Below are 23,396 nucleotides of genomic sequence, written 5' to 3' on the forward strand. Positions count from 1 at the left end.
TCTCCCTAAACACATGATCTTCGAGTTTTAAAATTGGACAGCCAGAAAGAGAGAGAAAATAAACTTCAGTATAGTTATTTTCTCCCTACAACAAGTAATAGTGAGCTTGCATAACCCCCCTCCCCAAATTAATACAGAATGAGGGCAAGTCAGAGCCAATGTGATGGGCCTTGCATTAAAATCATGAGCCCTTTTGCCAAAAACAAAGATAAAATTGAAGAAAATTGTCTGTATTATTAGTATTTACAGGTGCTTTACATATATACACACATATATACTTATTTATTTGTACCTGGACAGTATAGCATTAAAGAGTATATTTATAATTTACAAATAAAACATTTTTAGATATGTGTGACTGTACCATGAAGAACCTTTTTTATTGCTTGCCTTCAAACCTTATACAGCTTTATCACACTATTGCAGACATTTCTGTATTACACGGCTCTACATTATATATAAATAGATATGAAAATAAGAATTTTCTATTTTAATGTTTCAAATAAAGTGCTCATATTTCCAACTCTGATAATGAAGACGATGAATTCATTAAAGGGGATTAAATGTATATACCTTGGGGCAGTAATGTTGCATCCTTTCAACCTTTTCTCATTGTAAATCACCTTACTTGATTTAGGCTGCAACCCAATATATGGTAACCTGGAAGTAAGTCCTGCTGAACTCAGTGGGGCTTATTTCTGAGTATACATGTAAAGGATTGAACTATTAATGTCAAAAGATCCATCTCACCTTTTTGTTCTAATCACTTAAATGCATATGTAACCTTGCCATCAATATTTGTCATGCAGAGTAAAGACCAAAATCACATTAATTGAAAACAAAACAATACCGAAAATAAAACAGCAAATGAAAATATCATTTGATTGTGTGTGTGTGTTTCCACCTCTTAAGGTAATTTAAAATTTGTTTTAGAAATATTTAAACAGTGTTAAACTTTGCAATATCTAGTTATGCACTATACTCAAGTACTGTACAAAACTGCAATAAATGACACTATACGACTACATATGCTTCCACTATAAAGACACCAAGGTGCTTTTTAAAAAAAGGTCAACTAATAACTGCTAATATGTATATGAATCAAAATACTTTTGATGACCAAATATGTTATTAAAATCTAAATACAGTACACAATTATTTGTGGTGGGATGATTTACAGGGCCTTTAGTGGGGCATAAGGAATATTTGCAAAGGTTTCATGATAAATAGTTACTGGATCAGTATTAAATATTATACAAAATTTGCAAATAGAGGCTCCAATTTTGTTTCCATTTGCATTTAAGTACTGATGGCGCACTGAATTTTATTTTATTTTTAAAAAGTCCACCTCTTAGCAAAATTATTTCTAATATATAAATTTGTTGTAAATTTATGTGAACAAAATGTAAAGTTGCAATTTACAAAAGCAGCAATAATCCCTAATCACGAGGACTCCCTCATGAAACTGAAATCACAAAGCACTGTTTCCAGTGGTGACAATGGATGCATGAATAATATGAAGCTAGCCTTTTAAGGCAGATTTCCCACAAACTGTACTTTGGAAAAGTTATATACAGAAAGTTTATATCACCAATATGCTTAACCCTGATCAATGTCTGAAAGTTTTTTTCTGGACATTTGGCTTTTTTATTTTTAATTGATAAAATTATTGATTCACAAGACTGGATTAATACTGAAAATTGCCTTGTGAAAGGTTACTATGTGCAATTTTGGTACTAGATAATCTTGTAAACCTGCAGCCAAGATTCTGGAATGTTGCTTTACATGAAATTTTGAACAGCAAATTATCCAGATGATTATGAACTACTCACAAAATGTGTTTTCATCTGTATTGAGTCTCTTGAGTTTCTTATAAGAGTCACTCCATGTCTGAAAATTACATTGTATGAATCAGCTTTCAGAAACTTGTTCATCATTTGGAGGAATGACTTGCCTATGTGAATGCGTAATCACCACACACATAAATCACAGCTGTAACCGGTGCTTTTTTATGACGGTACCATCACTTTTTTTTTTTTTTTTGCTGCCCATGTCAACTATTTTGTGCTGGCACCCACAGTACTTTTGCCAACATATGAGTACTGGCACCTCATTTTTTACTTAAAAAAAGAAAAAAAGCACTGGCTATAACATTCCTCATTATCACTTCAAACATATGGATTGAATCCAAAAAAACATGAACATAAGAAAAATAATCACTTGTGCTGATCTGCAAATGCTTGCACAATAATTTGCCTAGTACTATTAATAGGTTTTATAGCAGCTTTCAAAGCTTGCACTTCTGCAAGAGCTTGCACAAGAGCTTGCACAAATGGAAGAATATCTTTGGATTCAGTATCACTGTTTTAATGTAACATTCTAGTGAAAGGTGTAAAACAGTCCTTCAATGAGCAGAAGACAGCTTCTGCATGTGGAGGGCACCTTTGGATCTAACAGTGCAATCCAAACTCAAGATCTGTTGGGATGAGAGAGTTTGCACCAAAATTGGTGTTCCGGGGTGGGACAGGCAAGGAGAGACTTACACTTATTCCAAACACCTTTTAGCTTGGTCACATAGCTTAGCAACCTGTTGGAACCTTACTGGCAAAAAGGTTTGTATAAGTCAAATTCCTCCTGAATGGAGTTTGGAATAGGGCTAACTTAAGCCAGTGTAATTTATGCAGGCTTTATATTGTTAGGATTGCTCTGTAAGTTATTCAGTAAAATCAGTTTGTACATTCATCAACAAGTCAGATGAATGCACAGCAACCAAATGCAGTAATGTGTGAACCAGCCCTATGACTGCTTATTTGAAAGATTCAGAATTTATAATTGAGATGAGCTGTCCCCCTGCATATCAACAAATTTCAAAACATCAACAATATCTGATCTCACTTTACTGTTCACTATTTACACCCGTGATCCTGAATGTTAATTTGGAAGTAATTTCTGCTCTTTTGTGCACCTGCAGCAAAAAAGAAACATCCTGCCTTGATTGTTCTGCCTCACTTGCCAGACAAAGATCTCTGACTTTTTACATCTACCTGAACTTTTTCAGAGCCAAAACAGCCCATACAATTTCATGTAAGGAGGTTCATGTGAAGCTCTCCACAGAGAACATCTGTGATTAGCAAAATAAAGAATGTATGAACTCTTTATTATTAACACTGCTCCTCTTTGCATGTTTGTACAACAAACTAATTATATGTTTTTTCCATTTTTAAATTATCCTTGAAAAAGGGCCCAATGACACCCAAGCACACTAGAGACTTTTTAACAGCTAATATTGACCAGTATTTTTGACCAAGAGGAGAAAAATTATTTTCTTTATGTTGGCGTACCACAGCTGTTTTCTAATGTATATCATCTACAGGTATTTCTACTGCAGTGTGGCATGGAGTGGCTGGTTCAGCACCAACTGCCTTGCTCCCAACATCCCCCCTCCCCCACAGCATTGCACAAGTGCTTTTGTACAACACTTGTGCTCTCGACATAAAGAGAAACACTTCAGCTATAGCGATGGATGTTGTTCCAGCTATTTGGGCTAGAGTGGAACCATTTCTTTCCTTGCGACCTCCAAGCCTAATCCTTTTGCTCCAGTAGTAGAACACCAATCGTATCACAGAACTAGCTGTTAATCAGCAGCTTCAAAGCTTGACTAAAAAGTAAGAAATGATTAACCCTGACATTCCAGTAGCTTTTATACATAACTTGCATTCATAATGGTTGCAATTAAGAGAATACTTGAGCTCTCCACACATCTGTAATATTTACATGGGCACTGCTACCATAAGAAATTATTAAGATTACTTCTTTTAAAAAATCCTTCTCTTTTAAATGATAGTTTCTTTGCATTAAAGTAGAATTAGTCATTTTATAGAAAAATATCTTAAACTTTAAATTAAAAAAATAGTGTTACTAAATAGTTATGCAGGACCATATGCAGTTGTATGGACATAATTCAGCATATTTGAAACCCAGTTTAGGAGAACTCACATGGATAGAACAGACTATATTTGCTATGGGTGCCATCTGTTTACAGAACCCAAGAATAAACTCTGTGTACCTCCTTTGGAGATAAATGGACATGATGCCTATATACATTCTGTACATATTGGTTCACAGATTAGCAGTTATTAGTCATACTGTACATAGGAAAACAATCTGATTATAATGATGTTATATAGCGTCAGCATAAAATTAAGGTTTTAGTGTGATGGAGCAAACCCATGTAAGACAGGTTCCCTGTTTAGATATGTTGCCCAGTACACTAAGTTGAAAGTACCAAATAAGACTGGAAAAACTATTCTTGACATCCTGTCAATTTTACTAACGCTGTTGAAGGTTTTCTTTGCTTCCTGTGGCTTGGCTTCTGGCTTGGCTTTGTTGGATTCTGAAGTGGTAGCACTCTTGGAGATTGTTGGGAGAACAGAGTCCTTGGTGATATTTGGTGCATAATTGGCAACTGCCACTGCGTAGGCATTGTTTTTCTTAATGACTGATGCCTTTTCTTTTTTCTGTGAAAAAGATGGCATATGATTAAATATATTAGGCTTTAAGTCGTTAATTGTTTAATGTGCCAAAGTAATTAAATCCGTTTAATCAGCAATGCAGTACAATAAGAGAAAAAAAATAATGCTTGTCATATTAGCACCTAGAGACTGATGATGTGATGGGGCACTGTTGCCTATGTGTATGAACGCTCAACCCACTGTTTCTGTTCAAAGGTTTTGCAGGAATTTATAGTGCTTCAAAAACCTTTAAAAAAGGCTGTATGACCAATGCAACAGTAGGACAAAAGGAATGAGTGTGCACACCATGGGAAGTGACAGTTTTATTACACCTTCTTCAGTTCTTAAAAAATGTTTGCCTATCTCCAGCCTTAGTTATATCAATCAATCAATCATTTATTGCTGTCTGGCCATAGGCCGCAGACCGATAATACACTTTTAAAATCAATTAAAATCATAGATGTTATTACATACAATGTTGCCTCTTAAAAGTCTAACTGGCGTGCCCTAGTTCAAGTAGACATTTCCTTCTCAGCTTCTGCGCTGCTAGGGCAAATAAAGCTACCCTATAAGTAATCCCAGGGTCTCTGTCTGAAAGAAGAAAGATAATGCGTGAGGGTATGTCTTCAGGTGCGTGAATCAATGCCTCATCCAAGAATTTGGCCCGGGGATGTTTGTAAAGAGAGCAATTTAACAGATAATGTGGTAGATCCTCCACCTCAAGAGTTTTACAAATGCACAGTCTTTGATCATGGGGAATGCCGTTATGGCGACCGGCCAAATAAGCCGTGGGCATTGACTGAAATCTCAGGGCTGTATAGGCGTGACGCAGATTTACTGAGGTGAGGAAATCTAAATAGTTTGCTTTTGTTTGATCAGTTTTAAATAGATTGTACCATATTGAAAAGTTGGAGTTTGTTAAAGCTAATCTGTCTATCCGGGCTGTGTGGAGAAGGATGGCCTCCTTAAAGCTGGTTTTATTAAGGGAATCTTGTAACGCTTTGCGGTCAATATGATACAGTTGGCAAATTTTCGTGAGTTGGGCAGACAAAAATTTGTCCGACCATGTGTCTGATACACTGATTTTTAGAGTTTGACGTGGGAGGGGTTGTTTGTCTGCTTTCCAAAAATTTATCAGGGCAGAATGGATCATTGTTCTGACTGGCGGGGTCCCAGTTTCTGCCCGGATTAGGGACGCTGGAGTGGCTGAAGGGAGAAGCAGGATTTTTTAAAAAAAATTATTTTGAACTGTCTCTAGGTGATCGAGTAGCGGATTTTCCCATCCCCAGATTGGGGCTCCATATTGGAACATCGGTATAACTTTACTTTGGAATAATTTTAAAGCTGGAGAGACTAGTTTGCCCCCTGATGTACGATAGAAGTTCAGAATAGAACCACTAATTCTTAGTGCGGCTAATTTTATGTGTTCAATATGTTTTCTCCAAGAGAGAGAATCGGCAAAGAGTATACCAAGATATTTAAAGGTCCGACACTACTCGATTGGATGTCCATTTATTGACCATTTATGTATTGGTGACCTATTGCCAAATACCATGATTTTTGTCTTGGCACAATTTATTTGTAAATTTTCAGTGGTACAATAAGATGAAAGTCTTGCCAGGGCCCTCCTGAGACCATTGCGGGTTATTGATAATAGGGCCATGTCATCCGCATATAAAAGTAGGGAAACTTTTCTTAGGCCCAGGGAAGGAGGAAAAAGATCCATTCCTGATACTGCCGTTACTACGTCATTTAGGTAAAAGTTAAATAAAAATGGTGCCAAGGGACAACCCTGTTTGACTCCTTTTGTTATTAAAAAAGGGTCTGTTTGGGAACCTGTGGGGCCCACTCTGACTCTGGCATTGGTATTGGTATATAATGATCTTATCAAAAATAATAAGCATCCATCTATGTTATATTTTTTAAGTTTTTCCCATAGTCTGGTTCTGTTAATTGAGTCGAACGCTGCCGCTAAGTCTACAAAGGCTACGTATAAACGCTTTGTTGGGCCGTGCATTGACCTTTTAGCTAAAAAGTAAAGGGTGGCACAGTGGTCTATTGTGCTGTGGCCTTTCCTGAATCCTGCTTGTTCGGGATGTATAATTCGATTGGCCTCCTCCCATTCTTCTAATTTCATCATTAGGAATTTAGCATAAAGTTTGGCTCCAGTAACTATCAAGCTTATTGGGCGATAGTTATTTGGGTCTGTGCGATCACCCTTTTTATGGATTGGGATGATTATACTGAGGTTCCATCCAGCTGGAAGTTCGCCAGTGTCATTTATTTGAGTGAAAATTTTGGCTAGAATCGGGGCCCACCAGTCTGAAAAAATTTAAAAAATGTCTGGGGGTAGCATGTCCTCACCAGGAGCCTTCCCTTGTTTGAGGGAAGAGATTAGTTCTTTCACTAATGATAGTGGGACTGGGGGCCAGAGAGGCGAGGATGGAATCTGCCACAGAGAAAGAGAAGAGTGAGGGGTTATTTGTTGGTGATTTTGGGAAGCGTAATGGTCAAGCCATTGTATTGCTGTAATCTGGCATAGCTCCTGTGGGTGCTCAGTTCTCATGGTTACCAGTTCCCAAAATCTGCCCTCATTTTTGTCTTTAACAGTTTGGGCAAGAGATAACCAGCCAGCTCTTGCAAATGCCTGCTTTTTCTGTTTTAATAACTGCTTGTAATTTGATCTTAAAGTCACAAGTATTGCCCGGGGGTAGTTTATCGGGTCACTTAGTGCCCCCCTTGTGTATCTCGTTAACTGGTTCCTTGCTATTTTGCAGTCTCTATCAAACCATGACTTGTTCCTTTGTCTGTTTGGCTTGTAGGAATGGGTCTTTGTTAGCTTTGGTCTAAGAGCATAAATTATGGTTTGATAGTGAGTCAAAACTTCTCCTGAACTAGTTATGAGATTTTGCTTGTTTGCTTGAAATTGGGGGTTAGTCAGGAGAAGGGCTATGGAGGTGTTTAGCTCTTGTGACCAGGACTTTCTTCGTTCTGTCAGTAAGCCGTCTTCACTTACGGAACATGATGGGGAAAGACTGGATGGAGACGTTTTGAGATACAGGATTAAAGGAAGATGGTCGCTTTCTGGCCTGTTATCTACTTTGAACTCCGTGATCTCTAAATAGAGGGGCATTGAGATGAAAATATAATCTATTACACTGGCCCCTCTATTAGTCATATAGGTGTATGTTCCTTTGGAAGAATCCTGATTGGAACCATGGGGGCATTGTAAAGTTGTCATACTCAGAAAATCAACTAGCCAGCGGCCTTGTTTGTTGGAATGGGTGTCTCACGATGTCCTTGGTTCTATGGGTAAAGGTGGATAAGGATTGTTGTTCGTAGCGGCGATTGCCCCGGGTCTGAGTTGGCGAAGTCTGGCATTGAAGTCGCCACAAAGGATGATGTGGGATTGAGGATGTCGTCTCCTTATTTCGGTCATGATGTCTGATAAATGTTCCCATGTTGATTCTAGTCGAGCTATTGCAGGCGGGAAGTAGATGTTTACGCAAATGAGTGTGCCAAATTTGTTATCTGTTAGCCTGATAGCTAATATGTGTTGAGTGTCTCCACAGGGCAAGATCTCAGATTCCACTAAAAGATCCACCGAGACTAAGGTTGTAAGTCCTCCACTTGCACGCCCTTTGTTTTTATTTTTGGTAGCCGGGATATTGAAGCCTCTGTAGCCTCGTAGATGTGGTGTGTTCTCTATAGGGAGCCAGGTCTCCTGCAAACATATTATCTTAAATTTTTGTAGATACGCTGTCCATTCTGCATCATGGAGTTTGTTTTTCCATCCCATGATGTTCCATGAGATTATTGAAAAGGGTCAATTATTGTGTGCACTGAGGATAACGCTATCGTTTGTCATGTTACTTTTGGAGCTTGTTTTTAATTCCTCCTTTGATCTTTTCGTCTTAGAGGGCGTTGAATTTAGCTTGTCTGAGTCCGCTGAGGAAAATGCCAATAATGATGTTTCATTTGCCATTATCACTGAAAGATCAAGGACATTCTCGTTGCTTGTTTCAGTGAGTCGAAGTGGCTGAGGAGAAAGATTTGGCATGGGTAGCTGGATATGTGCACTTACCAGACGGAATTTCATAAGATCCAGTCTGGAAAGTATTGCTATTATTTCATTGAACGGAAGGGCAGTAAAAGCTTCTAATAAAGATTTTTCATCCTTATCTAGAGGTTCCTGGGACCAATATAGAGTGTGGTTCAGTTCCTGTGAGGGCAAAGGCTCCGAGGTTTCTGGATTGGGTCTAGCCTCTTTAGGATCCTGAACGTGATGGTCTTCTTTTGGGACCGCGGTAGTTTGCTCTTCACGAGTTGAGGTGGTTGGGTCTTCCAATGTTTTTAGTCTCTTGTTGATCGTCGAGGTTGGAGGAGAGTTAAGCATCTTTGTGTCAATCAGAGGAAGAGGTGGTGTCTTGTTTTCAAAATAACGACGGACATATATACCTAGCCCTGCTAATGATGTCCTATGTTGCCAAAAGTTTTTCGCCTTCCACTGTGTTGCAAATGAGATGACTGCCCTGGCGGTAACTTTATTGTAGTAAAGGTACTCGATCCTTATTATGTCTTTCGTGCTGAAGTTAAAAATAGAGCTGTGTTGTAGAAGTTTTAAAAAATGATGTTTCCTTTCCGTTTGGGGCTGAAAACCGAATGGTTTGGGGTAATTATCAAGAACTATTTTGTGTCGGATCCAACTCAGTTCCCACACTTTTTGTTGATTTGCTTGGATGTCTGTTAGGTGGCCATTTAAGGTCGAAGAGTTTGACCTAGTAAAAGTCATTTTCTGGGTGTCTAAGTTTCCATTTTTTGGTTCGTCATTCTTTTCTTGCTTTTTTCCTTTTTCTTTTGTTTTTGAGGGGTTCTGGTCCAGGCACTTGAAAAGCTTGTTAAAATTAATTTTGTTCCCCTTTACTTTTTTTGTGTTTTTTATATTTTTTGATCTCTTCTTTTTTGGCATAGTTTTCATTTTCCTCTTCGGATGCTTTTTCGTGAGCGACTCTGGATCCTTTTTTGTAGGTTGTTGGATACTTTCAGGGTGCAAAACATTTTTTAAGGAGATTAAGGAGTTTTGTTGCAAGGGAGCCAAGAGTTTTAAGTGGAATTCAACTAGATCCGTTAGTAAGTGATTGCACTCGGTGAGGAAAACTCTAATCTGTCTCAGCTCTGCAGTTATGTTAAGCAAACCTTCAGACATTGTATTCTGTTGGTCATTGACTGCTTTGATTGTTAGGAAAGGCTGGTTGCCAGAGACTTCATTTAAAGATGACTCATTTAAAGATGACTCATTTGTTGGCTCTTCTAAAAGGATATATTCCTCTGGTGTTTTGTTATCAAAGATATGTGACTTAGTTGGCTCCAAATCCTGTTGTTCGGCCATCCTCAGCTCTTGCGCCAAGTTGGGAGTTAAAGGGGAGACTTCCACCCATTCTGTGAGATTTTTAATATTTATTGACCATTCATTTGGGCCTTGAGAGTTCTGGCTCACAGATTGTTCCATTATATTACTTGAAAGTGGCTGGAAGAACTGGGTTATTTTTGGCTGGGATCCAGCTTCTTTGTTATCAGGGGCTATTAACGGAGCCTGCAGGGCTTTTTCCTGGCCATTTTGAGCTGCTTGTGTTGCTTTAAATGCTAGGCTTGCTTCTTGCATTTTCCGAGCTCTCCTTGTCAGAACCATTTGGTGATTACTTATATTTATGTGTTTGTGGCTCCTATGTTATGCAGACTATTATCTCTCTTCCGGGGCAGATCTCTTTTCTTTTCAGAGCGGTATTTTGTTTGTTCTGTTCTGTTCTGTTATTTCGGACGAAACATTGATAACAGCAAGGGCTTAAACCTCTTCCTGCCTGTTGCTGCTCATTACTGTCTGTTCTCTTTTGGCTTTTTGTTGACCCCCCCACAGGAACAGTATTTATTCCATCTAATATTCCTGCGTTGTTTTTATAGATGGGTTTTAATTGAGTTTGTTACGTAAACAGGAGAGGGCTTTGATAAGGAAGAACTGCTCACCCTTCACCGAGGCAAGTTACCAAATTCTTCCAAGATACACAGCAAGTGGATTGGACTGTGAAAGACCAACTCAAATTGTGTTTGCATTTTGACAAATTTGTAGGGCAGTACAATATCTCAGAGAGGAGGTCAGGTCTCCTGCTCCCCTGGTGCATTCACTATAGCTGCCCAATTTCCCTGCTTTTTAAAGTTTGATAGATATATCTGTGGGCTATAGGTACATTCTTAAACCGCAAGGTTTTTTGCCTATTAGTGAATTATATATCTCAGTTGTTAGCAGAACAATTAGGACTGCAACATTTACAAAACACCCCTAACAGGCTGGAAAGGTGCTGAGTGGCAGATCCTCAGCCAAATCCAAAGCCTTGCTGGTTTCTGCTGCCCAAGGTGGAAGGTGAGTGGAAGGTGGGGTTTCTTCCTTTTTCTTTTTCTGTAGCAACTCCAGTTTGGCATAGCCAGTAGCAGTCCTTGTGGTAGGGCACAACATGGAACCACCCTCCTGACATTGGCATCACTTCAGCTTAATTGGACAGGGCTGGGGCAGTGACATCAGAACTGTGTGGACACACTGACCTTACTGCTGCCTTGCCCTAGCATCCTACAGATAAGGTGTAGTGATGGTAACACTGGAAGGGCAGCTCCATGGCTCTGCCCTACCACACTGACTGTTACAAGGAGCAGCAGAAGGGCCAAAGAATCTGTAGGACTTTGGATCCAGCAGATCAAAACTCTCCAGCAGAACTGCCAGCAGTAGCTTCCTTTCCACCCATATCCATCCATATTTGGTGTTCCTCTCTGCCAGTAGATGGGCCTGTATGCCATTCCTAACTCCCCCAGCCATCAACATCAGTGTTGAGCCTCTGCTCACCCATGAGGGCTTGGGAGAGGGAAGACATGAGCTTCAGACTCCCCAGCTGCCAGGAGGCACAGAAGATGCAGGAGTGGTGGAGTCTCAACAAGACCTTGGGAGGGCGTGTGAGGCTGAGTTCGGGTCAATTCCCCTGGATGGCGCAATATCTGAAGAAGAGAGCGCGCCACCCCCAGACAAATCAGAGGAGCCATTGGAGGTTGCCCCTGAGCGTGCGTTAACTCCCTCTTCACCAAGCGGCTCGAGGGAGCCTCCAAGTGCGTCTCTGCCCCCTGACCTAGAGCCTGTTGCTAAGGAGCCAGTTCTTTCGGATGAGCTACTGGAGGCACGCCCCCCCATCACCCCGCTTGCCACGCCGTGAGAAACGGACAGGACAGAGGTCGGACTTGCACAGGAGTCACAGATTACAATAAAACACTTTCCCTACTTAAGACTGCAGCTTTCTGGTTTAAGCTGCTGAGTCAACTTCCTTCACACGTTGCAGAGCATGTCTAGAGTGTAGTTAGGGAATTCTAGTGAGCTAGTGCAGAGATTCTTATGAAGCGCGCTGCTTTTGATGTATCCATTACTTTAATAAAACAAGAGTTAATTGCACCTGTGTCTCAGCCTCATGGATCCCGCTCTGAACGGGATAATCAGGGGGCTTAGGGTTGTGCCCTCAGTTGATTAATCAGTTTGATATATTAAAAAGATGCCCTTATTAACCAGATAGCAGGCTGTCTTTTTTAAAAAAACAACTTATGTTTAATGTAAGTAAAAATATAGCGTGGCAGGTGCCTTTTTAGAAGAGGCATTTCTTTCTATAGAAAGGGAATGCTCCTTTTGAGATGGTGCCTGTTGTGACACGTGCAGGCATCATGTAAAAATAAAGAAAAACTGCCTTATTCTCAGAACAACTGTTGTTCATATGCAGATTCATGCAGATTGGATTAACAGGCACAACTGATAAAAGGACTAAATAAATATACATTTATTTATTTAATATACTTATTCTGCTCTCCAGCTACAAAGGGGTCTCAGAACAGCTAACAATTAAGAGTTCAATTTTAGGAATATTGACAGTCTTAAGACACTGTAAGCCTCTGTCTCCAGTGTTCAGTGCAATCTGATGGGAAGGTTGTCCACGTGTGTATTCTAATGCCATATGAGACATGTACATAGAAAACTAGTAGGTTGAAAAACAGGCTAGGCCAGAATCCTTTACCTGAGTGGTGTGGTATAGTGATTAGGGTGACCTGCCTCATAGTTCTGTCTCAGCAGGACCTGAAATTTGATGAAAGTTGATGGATGACCGTAGGGCCCTATGTCTACCTCACAGAATATTCACATTACATTGTCCTAGCTTCTTGGAGGAAGATTGGAATACAAATATAATAAATAAATAATTTCTTTGTATCAGACAAGGAAAAATAGCAGCCATGAAGAAGATGTTTATTCTCTGTGGTGAAGTGGAAAGATCCAAAGGGAAGCTGAAACAGGGCTCATGGTTTATGAGTAAAATTGTTGCCTTTCTACCACTCACTGGTTTGGCACTTGCTCTTGTTACCAAGGCCAAGTATTTATTTTGATATTTTTATGCAGTTTTTTAGGGTAGAAAACCCCTTTCAATGTAGCTCTCAGAAATATAAAAACAATTAAAAATATAGCATACACCCATAAAATATTTAAACTAAAACAGCAAGTACCTGGTTTCATAGATGTAGAGCTAACAGCTTTCAATAAAAGCATACATAAATGTGGGACTGAAATAGAAATATTGAGTTTCATTAAGCCTGGTTAAGATTCTTCTCAAGGAAGTAGCTTTGGCTTCATTCATTGTCCCACAACGAATTCCTGAAGATAATGAAATGCTGCCTAAGATTATTTTGGATGTTTAACAGGCATAAATGGGATAATTAATTTGTAGACAACCTTAGGACAATATTTGATTCTCCAAGATGAAACAGATGGAGAAGACTCCATATGTACAATTTAATTTCTGCTGAAGTATGTGCTCAAACTGTCAGCTTCTCTTCCTATCCAATCTTGCTTTAATCTGCTCTGTCTTTATATTGGTTTTAAGACTTCAATTATTTTTCAGTAATAGAAAGCTATCAACTGTAGATGCTCCTAAATTGATTTCTTAGAATTGGAAGGGACTTTAAACACGTTTCTTTATCACTCACCTTATCATTGACTACGCTTTTCCCATCCCATGCCCATCCTCTTTTTGTGAAGTAATTTACAGTGGCAAATTCAATCAAGGCAGAGAATACAAATGCATAACAAACAGCAATAAACCAGTCCATAGCTGTGGCATAGGCTACTTTGGGCAGGGAATTTCGAGCACTGATGCTTAAAGTTGTCATTGTTAGTACAGTTGTTACTCCTGCAGAGAAAATGAAAGGAAAAGAAAGTATTGGTTTGGTAATTCAGAATATTTTAAAAAAAGGAAATTTATCACCAGGAACTATGGATGGAAAGGTATCAATTTCGTTTCTCTCAGTTTCTCATTTTTCCCATCTTAAATTCAGTTCTTCACATTTCTGCAGCAATTTGCATTTTTTGTTAAAAAAATCCTCATGAAATTTTCTAGCATTTTTATTGCGAATTTCTCCTAATAAACACATTTTTATAGGCAGTTTTGACTAATGTACATTTTTACAAGCAATTTCTTATCATATAATGTATTTTTGTATGTTATTTTCATTCATATATTTATTTTTATGCACACTTTCCCCTAACATCTGCATTTTTGTAAACATTGTTTGGCTGGTGAACTGCATTGCAAAATTTGAATAAGTGCAAATTTTGAAGGATAGCTGTGCTTCAGTTCTCATATTATTTTGGAAAGTGTGAATTTGAGAGATTCAGCTTGAAATGCAAACTGACATCAAATTTCTCATCCATCCCTACCAGGAACACAAAACCTGTTGATTACAAACAATTAGTATAAAACTGGTAATTACAACTGATGTATAATGGCACTGGAGGTGTTTGATCCAGAATTCAGAGGAAAGGGATAAAGGGCCACACAACTTACAATTAAGATATGCATTGTGACTAAGAAATTATGCAAGATTATATGTATGAAAATAGATGCTACATTTTTGCAGACAGAATGGGCAGAATCCAACTAAACAGTTCTGTTAGTGCAAGGACTTTTGCTTCCCCACTCTCTCCTCCCCCCATGTACCCCTGCACATCCCCTAAATCTGTTCTAGGAGATCCCTAACCCTCCACAGCAGATTTACAGGGCGTACAGGAGAGGGCAGGGAAATTCTACTGTGCAACTAAAAGTCCTTTCACTATCAGAATTGTTTATCTGGATGTCACCCATTATTTTTAAGAGTACCTCAAATGTTACAAACTAGTACCAACAGGTAATGTGTAAACTATGCTTCCTCTCCCCGTCTCTCTCAATGAACTTGTGTAACATGCAAAATGGAAAGCTGTGCATCTTTCCCACAAGAAAGATGTGTGAGCTACGCATATATCTGGATAAATGCAGAGGAATGAAAAGATTTGTGCTTGACATGTTTCACAGGAATTGCACACAAGAAAATAAAAATCAGAAAGCACAAGTCAACTACATATTATTTTTCTCTGGTTGTTTGAGATATCAGGAGTTACCCTCTGACCGTAATCAAATATATTAATTACTAACACACCATGGCTTGAATTCAGCACCGTTTGAATTTGGTGCCTTTTCCTGCTGAAAGGCACCAAATTCAAACAGCGCTGAATTCAAGCCATAGCTGCAAAAGGAACACACTCCTGATCTTTCTTTTGCAGCCATGGCTGGACTTCAGGACTACTACAAGAACACGCTAAGGTTTAAAGTGGGCCAATTGCTCCTTTGCAGCTGAACCTTTAGCTCTCTCATGTTTCATATCATATGACTTCAGGTGACAGCTGGTGAGCACAGCTTGCCTAACCCAAATGGAGATGCATGGTTGGCCTAATCCCAGTCTGTGTTGGAATTGCTTTCTAATATGTTTTTAAACCTTTTTTTTAACAAAGTGTTTTTAACCTTTTTTTTAAGATGTGTTGGAAGCTTTTTTAAAAATGTTTTTAAAGATGTCTTGTTTCAATGTATTTTAAAGTCTGTTTTTATGATGTTTTAAAGTATTTTTAGTGCTTTTGTTTGCCGCCCTGGGCTCCTGCTGGGAAGAAGGGCGACCGACAGACAAACAGACAGACAGACAGGGTTGGAAGTTCCCCACCACTGTCTGTGATTAAAAAAAAAAAAAAAGCTCAAGAGAATAACACATGGGGTTATTGTTAGGCTGCGGATACCTACTGTGTGTAAATCTGAGGTGTTATTTTCTCCCATCATATATACAGTAAATTAACAATTCTAATTCATATGTGTTCTTTTGATCCTTCTATTCTAAGCAGGCCACACACCCTTTGTTCTAAAAATTATAATTGCTACATATGTATTTTGGGGAGGAAGGGAAGTTCCAAGTTTCAACAGATGAGTCCTCCACATGTGTAGTTCATCCATAAACTAAAAATTATTAGGCAAAAAATATTGAGAGCTTCATTAAATACAATACTAATTGCCAAGAAATCAAGTCTAATTTCCTCAAAATGATGAAGATAGTAATTTGAAAACATCAGTGGCATAGTGGTTAGCGTTGGACTATGACGTGGGAGACCAGGGTTCTAATCCCCACACAGCCATGAAGCTCACTGGGTGACCTTGGGCCAGTCACTGCCTCTCAGCCTCAGAGGAAGGCAATGGTAAACCACCTCTGAATACCGCTTACCATGAAAACCCTATTCATAGGGTCGCCAGAAGTCGGAATCGACTTGAAGGCAGGCCATTTCCATTTTTCAGTTATTTTTTATTCAAAAATAACTTATTTTGATTAACTAAGAAACCGTCTACATTATCTGTCCTCCCTCAGGACAGAGCACTGTGCAAAGATGGCTTACTGTATGACCTGCCTGTACAAAAATTGGCAATGCTGTAGAAGCAGGCGTAATTAGTACAAAAAAACCTTCCACAAAACCCAAAGCCTTCATCCTTTTAAAATCACTTAGTTCCTACCACAGAATATATGCATTTTGAAGGATTCATTCAGTGAATTCTATGCTACATGTCTCTATATGCATCTGAGTGTTATTTCTGAGTAACCTATGGGATTCTGTTAAGATTCATGACAAACCCAGTGTTCAACTGAGGGGCAAGGGAAAAAAGTAGTAGTAGTAACTATCTGGTCCTCATTGTTTTTAATGTTTTTCTCAATGCTAACCAATTTGTACAATCCAGTTATATGTTCAGATTAATGAGCTTGAACTACAGAATGGGAATATTTGTGATCTAAATTAAAAGACGAATGCTTTAAAACAAATGGGGGTGCCACAGCATCTGATTGTCCTGATGCACAACCTACACTCTGCAGAAGAGGCTACTGTAAGGACAGAATATGGAGAAACCGATTGGTTCCCAATCAGAAAGGATGTGAGACGGGTGTATTTTATCACCTTATTTGTTTAATCTACACACAGAACATATCATATGGAAAGCGGGATTGGACCAAGATGAAGGAGGTGTGACAATTGGAGGGAGAAATATCAGTAATTTAAGATATGCAGATGATACCATACTACTAGCAGAAACCAGTAATGATTTGAAATGAATGCTGATGAAAGTTAAAGAGGAAAGCACAAAAGCAGGACTACAGCCAAGAAGACAGTAGAAGATTTATGTAAAGTAATGACAGCAGAAGATTTATGTAGCTTTAAAGTTGACAACGAGGACATTAAACTTGTCAAGGATTATCAATACCTTGACATAGTCCTTAACCAAAATGGAGACAATAGTAAATAAATCAGAAGAAGGCTGACTGGGGAGGGCAGCTATGAGAGAACTAGAAAAGGTCCTCAAATGCAAAGATGCATCACTGAACACTAAAGTCAGGATCATTCAGACCATGGCATTCCTGATCTCTGTATGGATGTGAAAGTTGGGCAGTGAAAAAAGCAAGTAAGAGAAAAATCAACTCCTCAAAAAATAAAAAATCAATCAATGTGGTGTTGCAAGAGAGCTTTGCGCATACCATGGTCTGCAAAAAAGACAAATAATTGGGTGTTAGAACAAATTAAACCAGAACTATCACTAGAAGCTAAAATGATGAAACTGAGGTTATCATACTTTGGACACATAATGAGAAGACATGATTCACTAGCAAAGACAATAATGCTGGGAAAAGCAGAAGGGAGTAAAAAAAGGAATGCCAAACAAGAGATGGATTGATTCCATAAACGAAGCCACAGACCTGAATTTACAAGATCTGAACAGGGTGGTTTATAACAGATGCTATTGGAGGTTGCTGATTCAAGGGTCACCATAAGTTGAAATCGACTTGAAGGCACATAACAACAACAACAAAGTTACAATCCTATTCTCTAAGGTAACATTTTGACAAGGATCCAAGGATGGTATGCAAACTGTTCTCCACACAACAGGTATATTTGGACTTCTGTTTCCCAAACAGCAACCTCCCATTTTGAAAGGAAGCCACTTTTGAAACTAAGAACAGATTCTTAAAAGCTATTTGTGACATGTCAATGAGTTTGCACTTTTAAAAAAAGGCAATAATAATAATAATAATCAGCAGGAGTGGACAAAGTCTTTACATCCTATTACTGAAAAAACTACCTTGTGTCCTAACTTAAGTGCACGTCCCAATGCAGGGATGGAAAGATCTGTCAATTTCAGTTCTCTCCGATCTTAAATTCAGTTCTCCACATTTCTGCAGCAATTTGTAATTCTTTTTAAGAAAACAAAAACCCTCATTGCATTTTAGTGCAAATTTCTCCTAATAAACACATTTGGTAGGTGGTTTTGACTAATGTACACATTTTTGCAAGCAATTTCTTGTCATATAATGCATTTTGTATATTTTTTCTCATATGTTCATTTTTATTCACACTTTCCCCTAACATATGCATATTGGGAAACTTTGTTTGGTTGGCAAACTGCACTGCAAAATTCAAATAAGTATGAATTTCAAAGGATGGCTGTGTCTCACATTGTTTCCAAAAGTGCAAATTTGATAGATTTGTCTTGGAATGCGAACTGAATGAAATTTCTTGCCCCTCCCTACCCCAATGTGAATGAAACCTGCATTGTTGGATGCTGCTTTTTTTCTGTGTTCCCTATACTCATTCATGAGGTTGATGCTGAAATTTTGCATCTATATTGTTCAGCCCACACTGAGGAGATTTGCAGTGGCATGCAGAGGTTTATCTTCTGCTCAAGTTGAACAGCATACCTAGAGGGGGATAAGCAGGGGCAGGGTGGTGGTAAGGCTGAGACTACATGGGCACACAAGTGGGAGCACCAGGTTGCCTCTACTGGTGTGTCCAATCAGCCCCAAACACGCCACTGCCCTCTCCTACCCCAGCTGTGTCCAGGCAAGCTACAGCGATGCCACCCTACCAGACTGTCCAGTACTATTGTAGATGTGATAGAGCCCATCCAGACTCAGATACCGTAGCTATGGTAGGAGTCATCCAGTTGACTATGCCATTGGAAAGTTGCATGTCTTGGATTTGTGCAGCCAATATATGTTGTATCTTAATTAATATCTGAATTGGGGGGAAAGGACTAGAAGTAGTTGTTACTTATTTCATAACCATTGCCTATCAATACATACAGCCATTATCTGCTGGCCATTTTAGTAACATAAATCTCCTCAATAAAATGACCATCCTTCTTTGTTGGCACCAGAGACCAAAATGTAATACTACAAAGATAAATTGTGCCTTAAAATGGAAGGTCTAGGCAGTCTTTGTTCTTGAAGAGTTGTAGGTTTTGACTTTAGATATCCTTTTCTTGAATCCATTGTATGTTAGGTGTCTGCATTTTACAAGGTTTTTAAAAAATAATTAGCATTTAATTGGCTGCTCAACATCATTTACTTACATTGTTGAGAATGCACGGATAGTATGGACACCTTAAGAAATAAAAACAGATTGGAATCTTGAACCAAACAATTTTGTGCCAGCTTTATGCCTAGTCCCTGAAAACACAATGCTTTTCAAATGCATGTTCTATGAAGAACATATTCAAGATTCATCCAGTTAGGAGCACTGCAACTTTTTACACAGGCTAATTTGAAGCAAGGCAAAGACAACAAATCATTTTGTCATATTTCACCATCGACACTTTAGGTCAACCACATTAAACAGATGTCATAAATGAAAGGAACTGAAGAGTTTGATTATAAAACTGCCTCATTATCCCAAATCTTTAAATGTAACCTACTGCTTAAAAGTGCATTATATGAGCCAAGTGAAATGGGGGGGGGGGACAGAGAGCAGATCTCAGAGAAGAAATGTTCAACATCAGTTTTAAAAATAGCTTTTTTTAAGGTTGCTTCAGTATTTGTTCTAATATAAAAAGCAATCTTACTCATGCACATAATTTAGAAGAGTATTAAACTTTTCATGGAAAAGCCTAACTTGCAGTAGTCCACATTTGTCTCTTACCCTATTCTGCAAGTGCATCTGCTTGTGGTTTGAGAATGTTCCCCACACAACAGCTCTTTTTGTAACAGAGTCAGATGTATTCCTAACCCTGTGGTAGCACAGAAAAGCTACCTGTGCTCACAACAACATACACACATGCATGAAGCACAAATTAAGTTTCTCCACTATAACTGGAGTTACCAGCAAACTTTAACTGAAATGAAATTCAAGGAGAATTTTAAGGTTACTTCTCAGTCAAAACAGATGAAGGGTTGTAAGGTAAGCAAAAAGAATTCAAGCAAAATTTCTCATGAGAGCTTTTGCCAAAAGTGGAATTTGTGGAGCTTGGACACAGAAATCAGAATTTCTGAGGAGAGCTTGCAGAGTTTATATAAGACTAAAGTGATTTCTCAGGAAGATTTTAGACTATGTAACACAGGTAATTGGAGAATATTGCCCTTGTGGCCCATGAACATCCTGGAGCCCCCTTGAAATGACACAGAGTCCAGGTGTGGATTAGAAATGGACACAATTTTACTGGATATGGTAATACCAGGGCTTGGCAGGGCATAGCAGAGGTTCCCAATTTCATTAGCCTACCCGCTGTCCCAGTGTCCTCATCTAGCCCTCCTGCTGGGTGTCCACCATCAAGGAGTTGACCTGCAACTGGAGCCACCTCAGTGTGGGCCATTCTGATGATCCTTGCCTTTAACCTGGATTTGTAGTGGCTGCAGTCCCGAGCTGGGAAAGGAGCCATAGTACAATACCCCCAAGACCCCTTATGAGCCCCCCTTAATAGCTTGGGGAACCTGCCCAATGCCTACCCACTATAAAAGTTGTGACAGTAGGACAGAAGGAAAGATAAGTATAACAAATAACACCAGCACCTTCTTCCAGGGAGGGCAAGAACCCCACATCACTATGGCCAATTGTGGATGTTGTAGAATTCCTTCCTAGCCTCATTTAACCAGTGACTGACAATTATCTAAAGGTTTGCAATGGCAAGCTGATTGGGCTGTTTTGTGATCCCTGTCCAGCTTTATAGGCTAGGTGCAGACCAGACAAAGGAAGTTCTCTGTACGGTCCTCTTCCACACCCACTGGGAGCCACTACAGGCCCTGACTGGCTCCTGGGTACCTGAGAGCTGGCATGGACTGCAATGATGCTGGACACCAGCAGAAAGAGGGAGACAGAGGGCTCCTTCATTGTCACAGTGACACACAAAGTGGGACCCCCTCTTAAAGGCATGGAGCTGTAATTTATAGGACTAACTTGGACTCCTGCATTGAGCAGGGGGCTGGACTCGATGGCCGTATAGGCCCCTTCCAACTCTACTATTCTATGTTTCTGTGATTCTATGATTTCATGATATTTTTGTTATAGGTTCACTTGGCAAATAGAAAAATGACAAGAACATCTGGAGATTCCATTGTGAAATAACATGCCACCAAGCAATTTGTTTTTAACATTCTGTGTAATAGCAAATTAGGTAGAATTCATTCCAATCAGTTTGGCAGAAAAATGGTTTCTGCACACCTGCGAAAACCCCAAGGAATACAGATTATATGGTTTTCACCAGGATAGCCTTCCCCCCAAAATTAAAAAAATAAAAAAATCAGGACTGAACATACATGAATGCTATTATTGAAGTCCGGCAGCATAACAGCTGAGTGTAGATGCAAGCTCTGATTCTGTTCAAACAATACCGATTGAAGGAAAGTAAATGGATTGCCATTTGCTTCCCTTTGGCATGCACCTTAGAAGGACGGGGGAGAGGAAACTGAAGTGTTGCATCCTTCTTTCAACATTGGAGAGGAGCAGGGGATCTCTTAAACCTCACACTAAGCTACAGACAGTTTTGTAGACCAGAGAGCTACAGTAACTCAGTACATTGCAAGCCTGTCAAAGGCTCTGTGCAATGCCCAGCAGATTTCCCTGCTCCCTTCCTGGCTACAGAAAAGTGCAGGATAACTTTCTTCATCGACACCCAGCTTTAGAGAGGCAAGCCCTTGCTCTCCACTTTTTTCTAGCTCTGAATCTGAATGGATTCCCACTCTCCTCTTGCCTCTGCACAGGATGCTCATAGTACTGAAACTACACTCCCCTCTCTCCATCCCTTGGGGAGGTTGAGTTGCTAGGACTGGTAATCCCTATAAGCCCTGAGATGTCATTGCATGTCTGTGTGCACATGCATGATGTTTGCAGAAGTGGAAGTGGTGCAGATTGAGACACACTACAACAATTATGTGGAAACAAAAAAAAAAGTAATGAAATTACTGTGTTGAAAGGCACAAAAAGTAGTTTTCAAAACAGGGCTGATTTCAGGGATGAGAGAAAAATGTGATGGGTTCAGTTCCACTGACAGCAGTCCCCTGGCCCAATTTTTTTTTTACTTCACTATAGTGGCAGTGGTGATGGAATTCCTAGTACAGTGATAGAGCATTTGCTTGGCATACAGAAGATCCCAGGTTCAATTCCCAATGGCATCTCCAGGTAGGGCTGGGAGAGATCCCTCCATGAAATCCTGGAAGCTGCTGCCAGTTGATATAGACAATACTGAGCTAGATGGACCAGTGGTCTGTCTCAGTGTAAGGCAGCTTCCTATGTTTCTATGCTCCTCTTGGTGGTAAGTGGCTGATAGCTGTCATTGCCCCCTACTAATGTCCCTGAAGCAACACTGAGGCAAACATCCACCTGACTGTTTTGCTCTTTTTTGGCACTGAATAAGGATTAAGAAAAGCCACTAGTTGGCGCTCAGCCTCTGATAAACTGGAAAAACATGGATTTATCCCAATCTCAGCGCTATAGGGCAACTTCCCTATAGGATTAAACTTGCTTTGGGCACAGGAGTACTCATGATATGGGCTGTAGCCTCTACTTGTATATGTAAAAATACCAGACCAGAATTCAAGAGAGAAAGATGGACTCAGAAACAATTTACAATTAGAGCTTTCCTAAAATTGAGGCACATTTTTCTTCCTCATTCCAATGCTAGCAAAATATTGGCTCTACATGCTTCTCTTTCATATGTTAATTCTTCTTCCAAATCCCTGGAGCTCAGCAGTCTGTACCTGAAAGTAGTAATAGGGCTTGTTCACACGGCAGTTTAATGTGAGATCGAGCCTCCCTGCATCCCTGTTTAATTCGCAGCAATCACATGACATACCAGGCAAGGCGAAGGTAAGCCGCTGCTTTTACCTTTTAATCCGCAGCAAATCAATCCAATTTTAACCCAAAAAAGGAAGGAAAAGCCGTCTGTGCTTCACATCTCTAGGGGCTTGCAGACGCTTAGCTCCGATGCTTTTGTGAGTCCCCGCCCACTCCCTCCTCCTCCCTTTGTTCATGTCATTTCCTGCTGGCTCCCGTTCTGCAAGCCTGCTGTAAATGGTGCTTTTTTTTCCTTTCCCCCCTAACTTGTGCAAAAAAGCACAACACCTTTCAAACAAATATTGATATTTCTGCTGGATTCTGAAAATACAAATAATCAAATAAGGATTTTTCTTTTTTTAATGAAACTTACTCTGGAACAA

General features: G+C 39.5%; 1 protein-coding gene across 6 annotated transcripts in view; it reads right to left on the minus strand.

Moving 5' to 3' along the window:
- Positions 1 to 396: 396 nt before the first annotated feature.
- GABRA2 (gamma-aminobutyric acid type A receptor subunit alpha2) overlaps positions 397 to 23,396 on the minus strand; it is a 114,968-nt gene continuing 91,968 nt past the window's right edge. For 4 of the 6 annotated variants that reach the window (XM_061584177.1, XM_061584174.1, XM_061584175.1 and 1 more), the window contains exons 9-10: positions 13,566 to 13,768; positions 397 to 4,517 (exon numbers count right to left, since the gene is read on the minus strand). In XM_061584177.1, the coding sequence (XP_061440161.1) occupies positions 4,209 to 4,517; positions 13,566 to 13,768 (512 nt within the window). In that variant the 3' untranslated portion in view covers positions 397 to 4,208. Of the gene's footprint in view, positions 4,518 to 12,401; positions 13,769 to 23,396 lie in introns of those variants that run through there. The other 2 variants (XR_009757833.1, XM_061584178.1) reach the window with 2 other exon arrangements.

The sequence above is a fragment of the Rhineura floridana genome, chromosome 9 (assembly GCF_030035675.1).
Source record: "Rhineura floridana isolate rRhiFlo1 chromosome 9, rRhiFlo1.hap2, whole genome shotgun sequence".
NCBI lineage: Eukaryota > Metazoa > Chordata > Lepidosauria > Squamata > Rhineuridae > Rhineura > Rhineura floridana.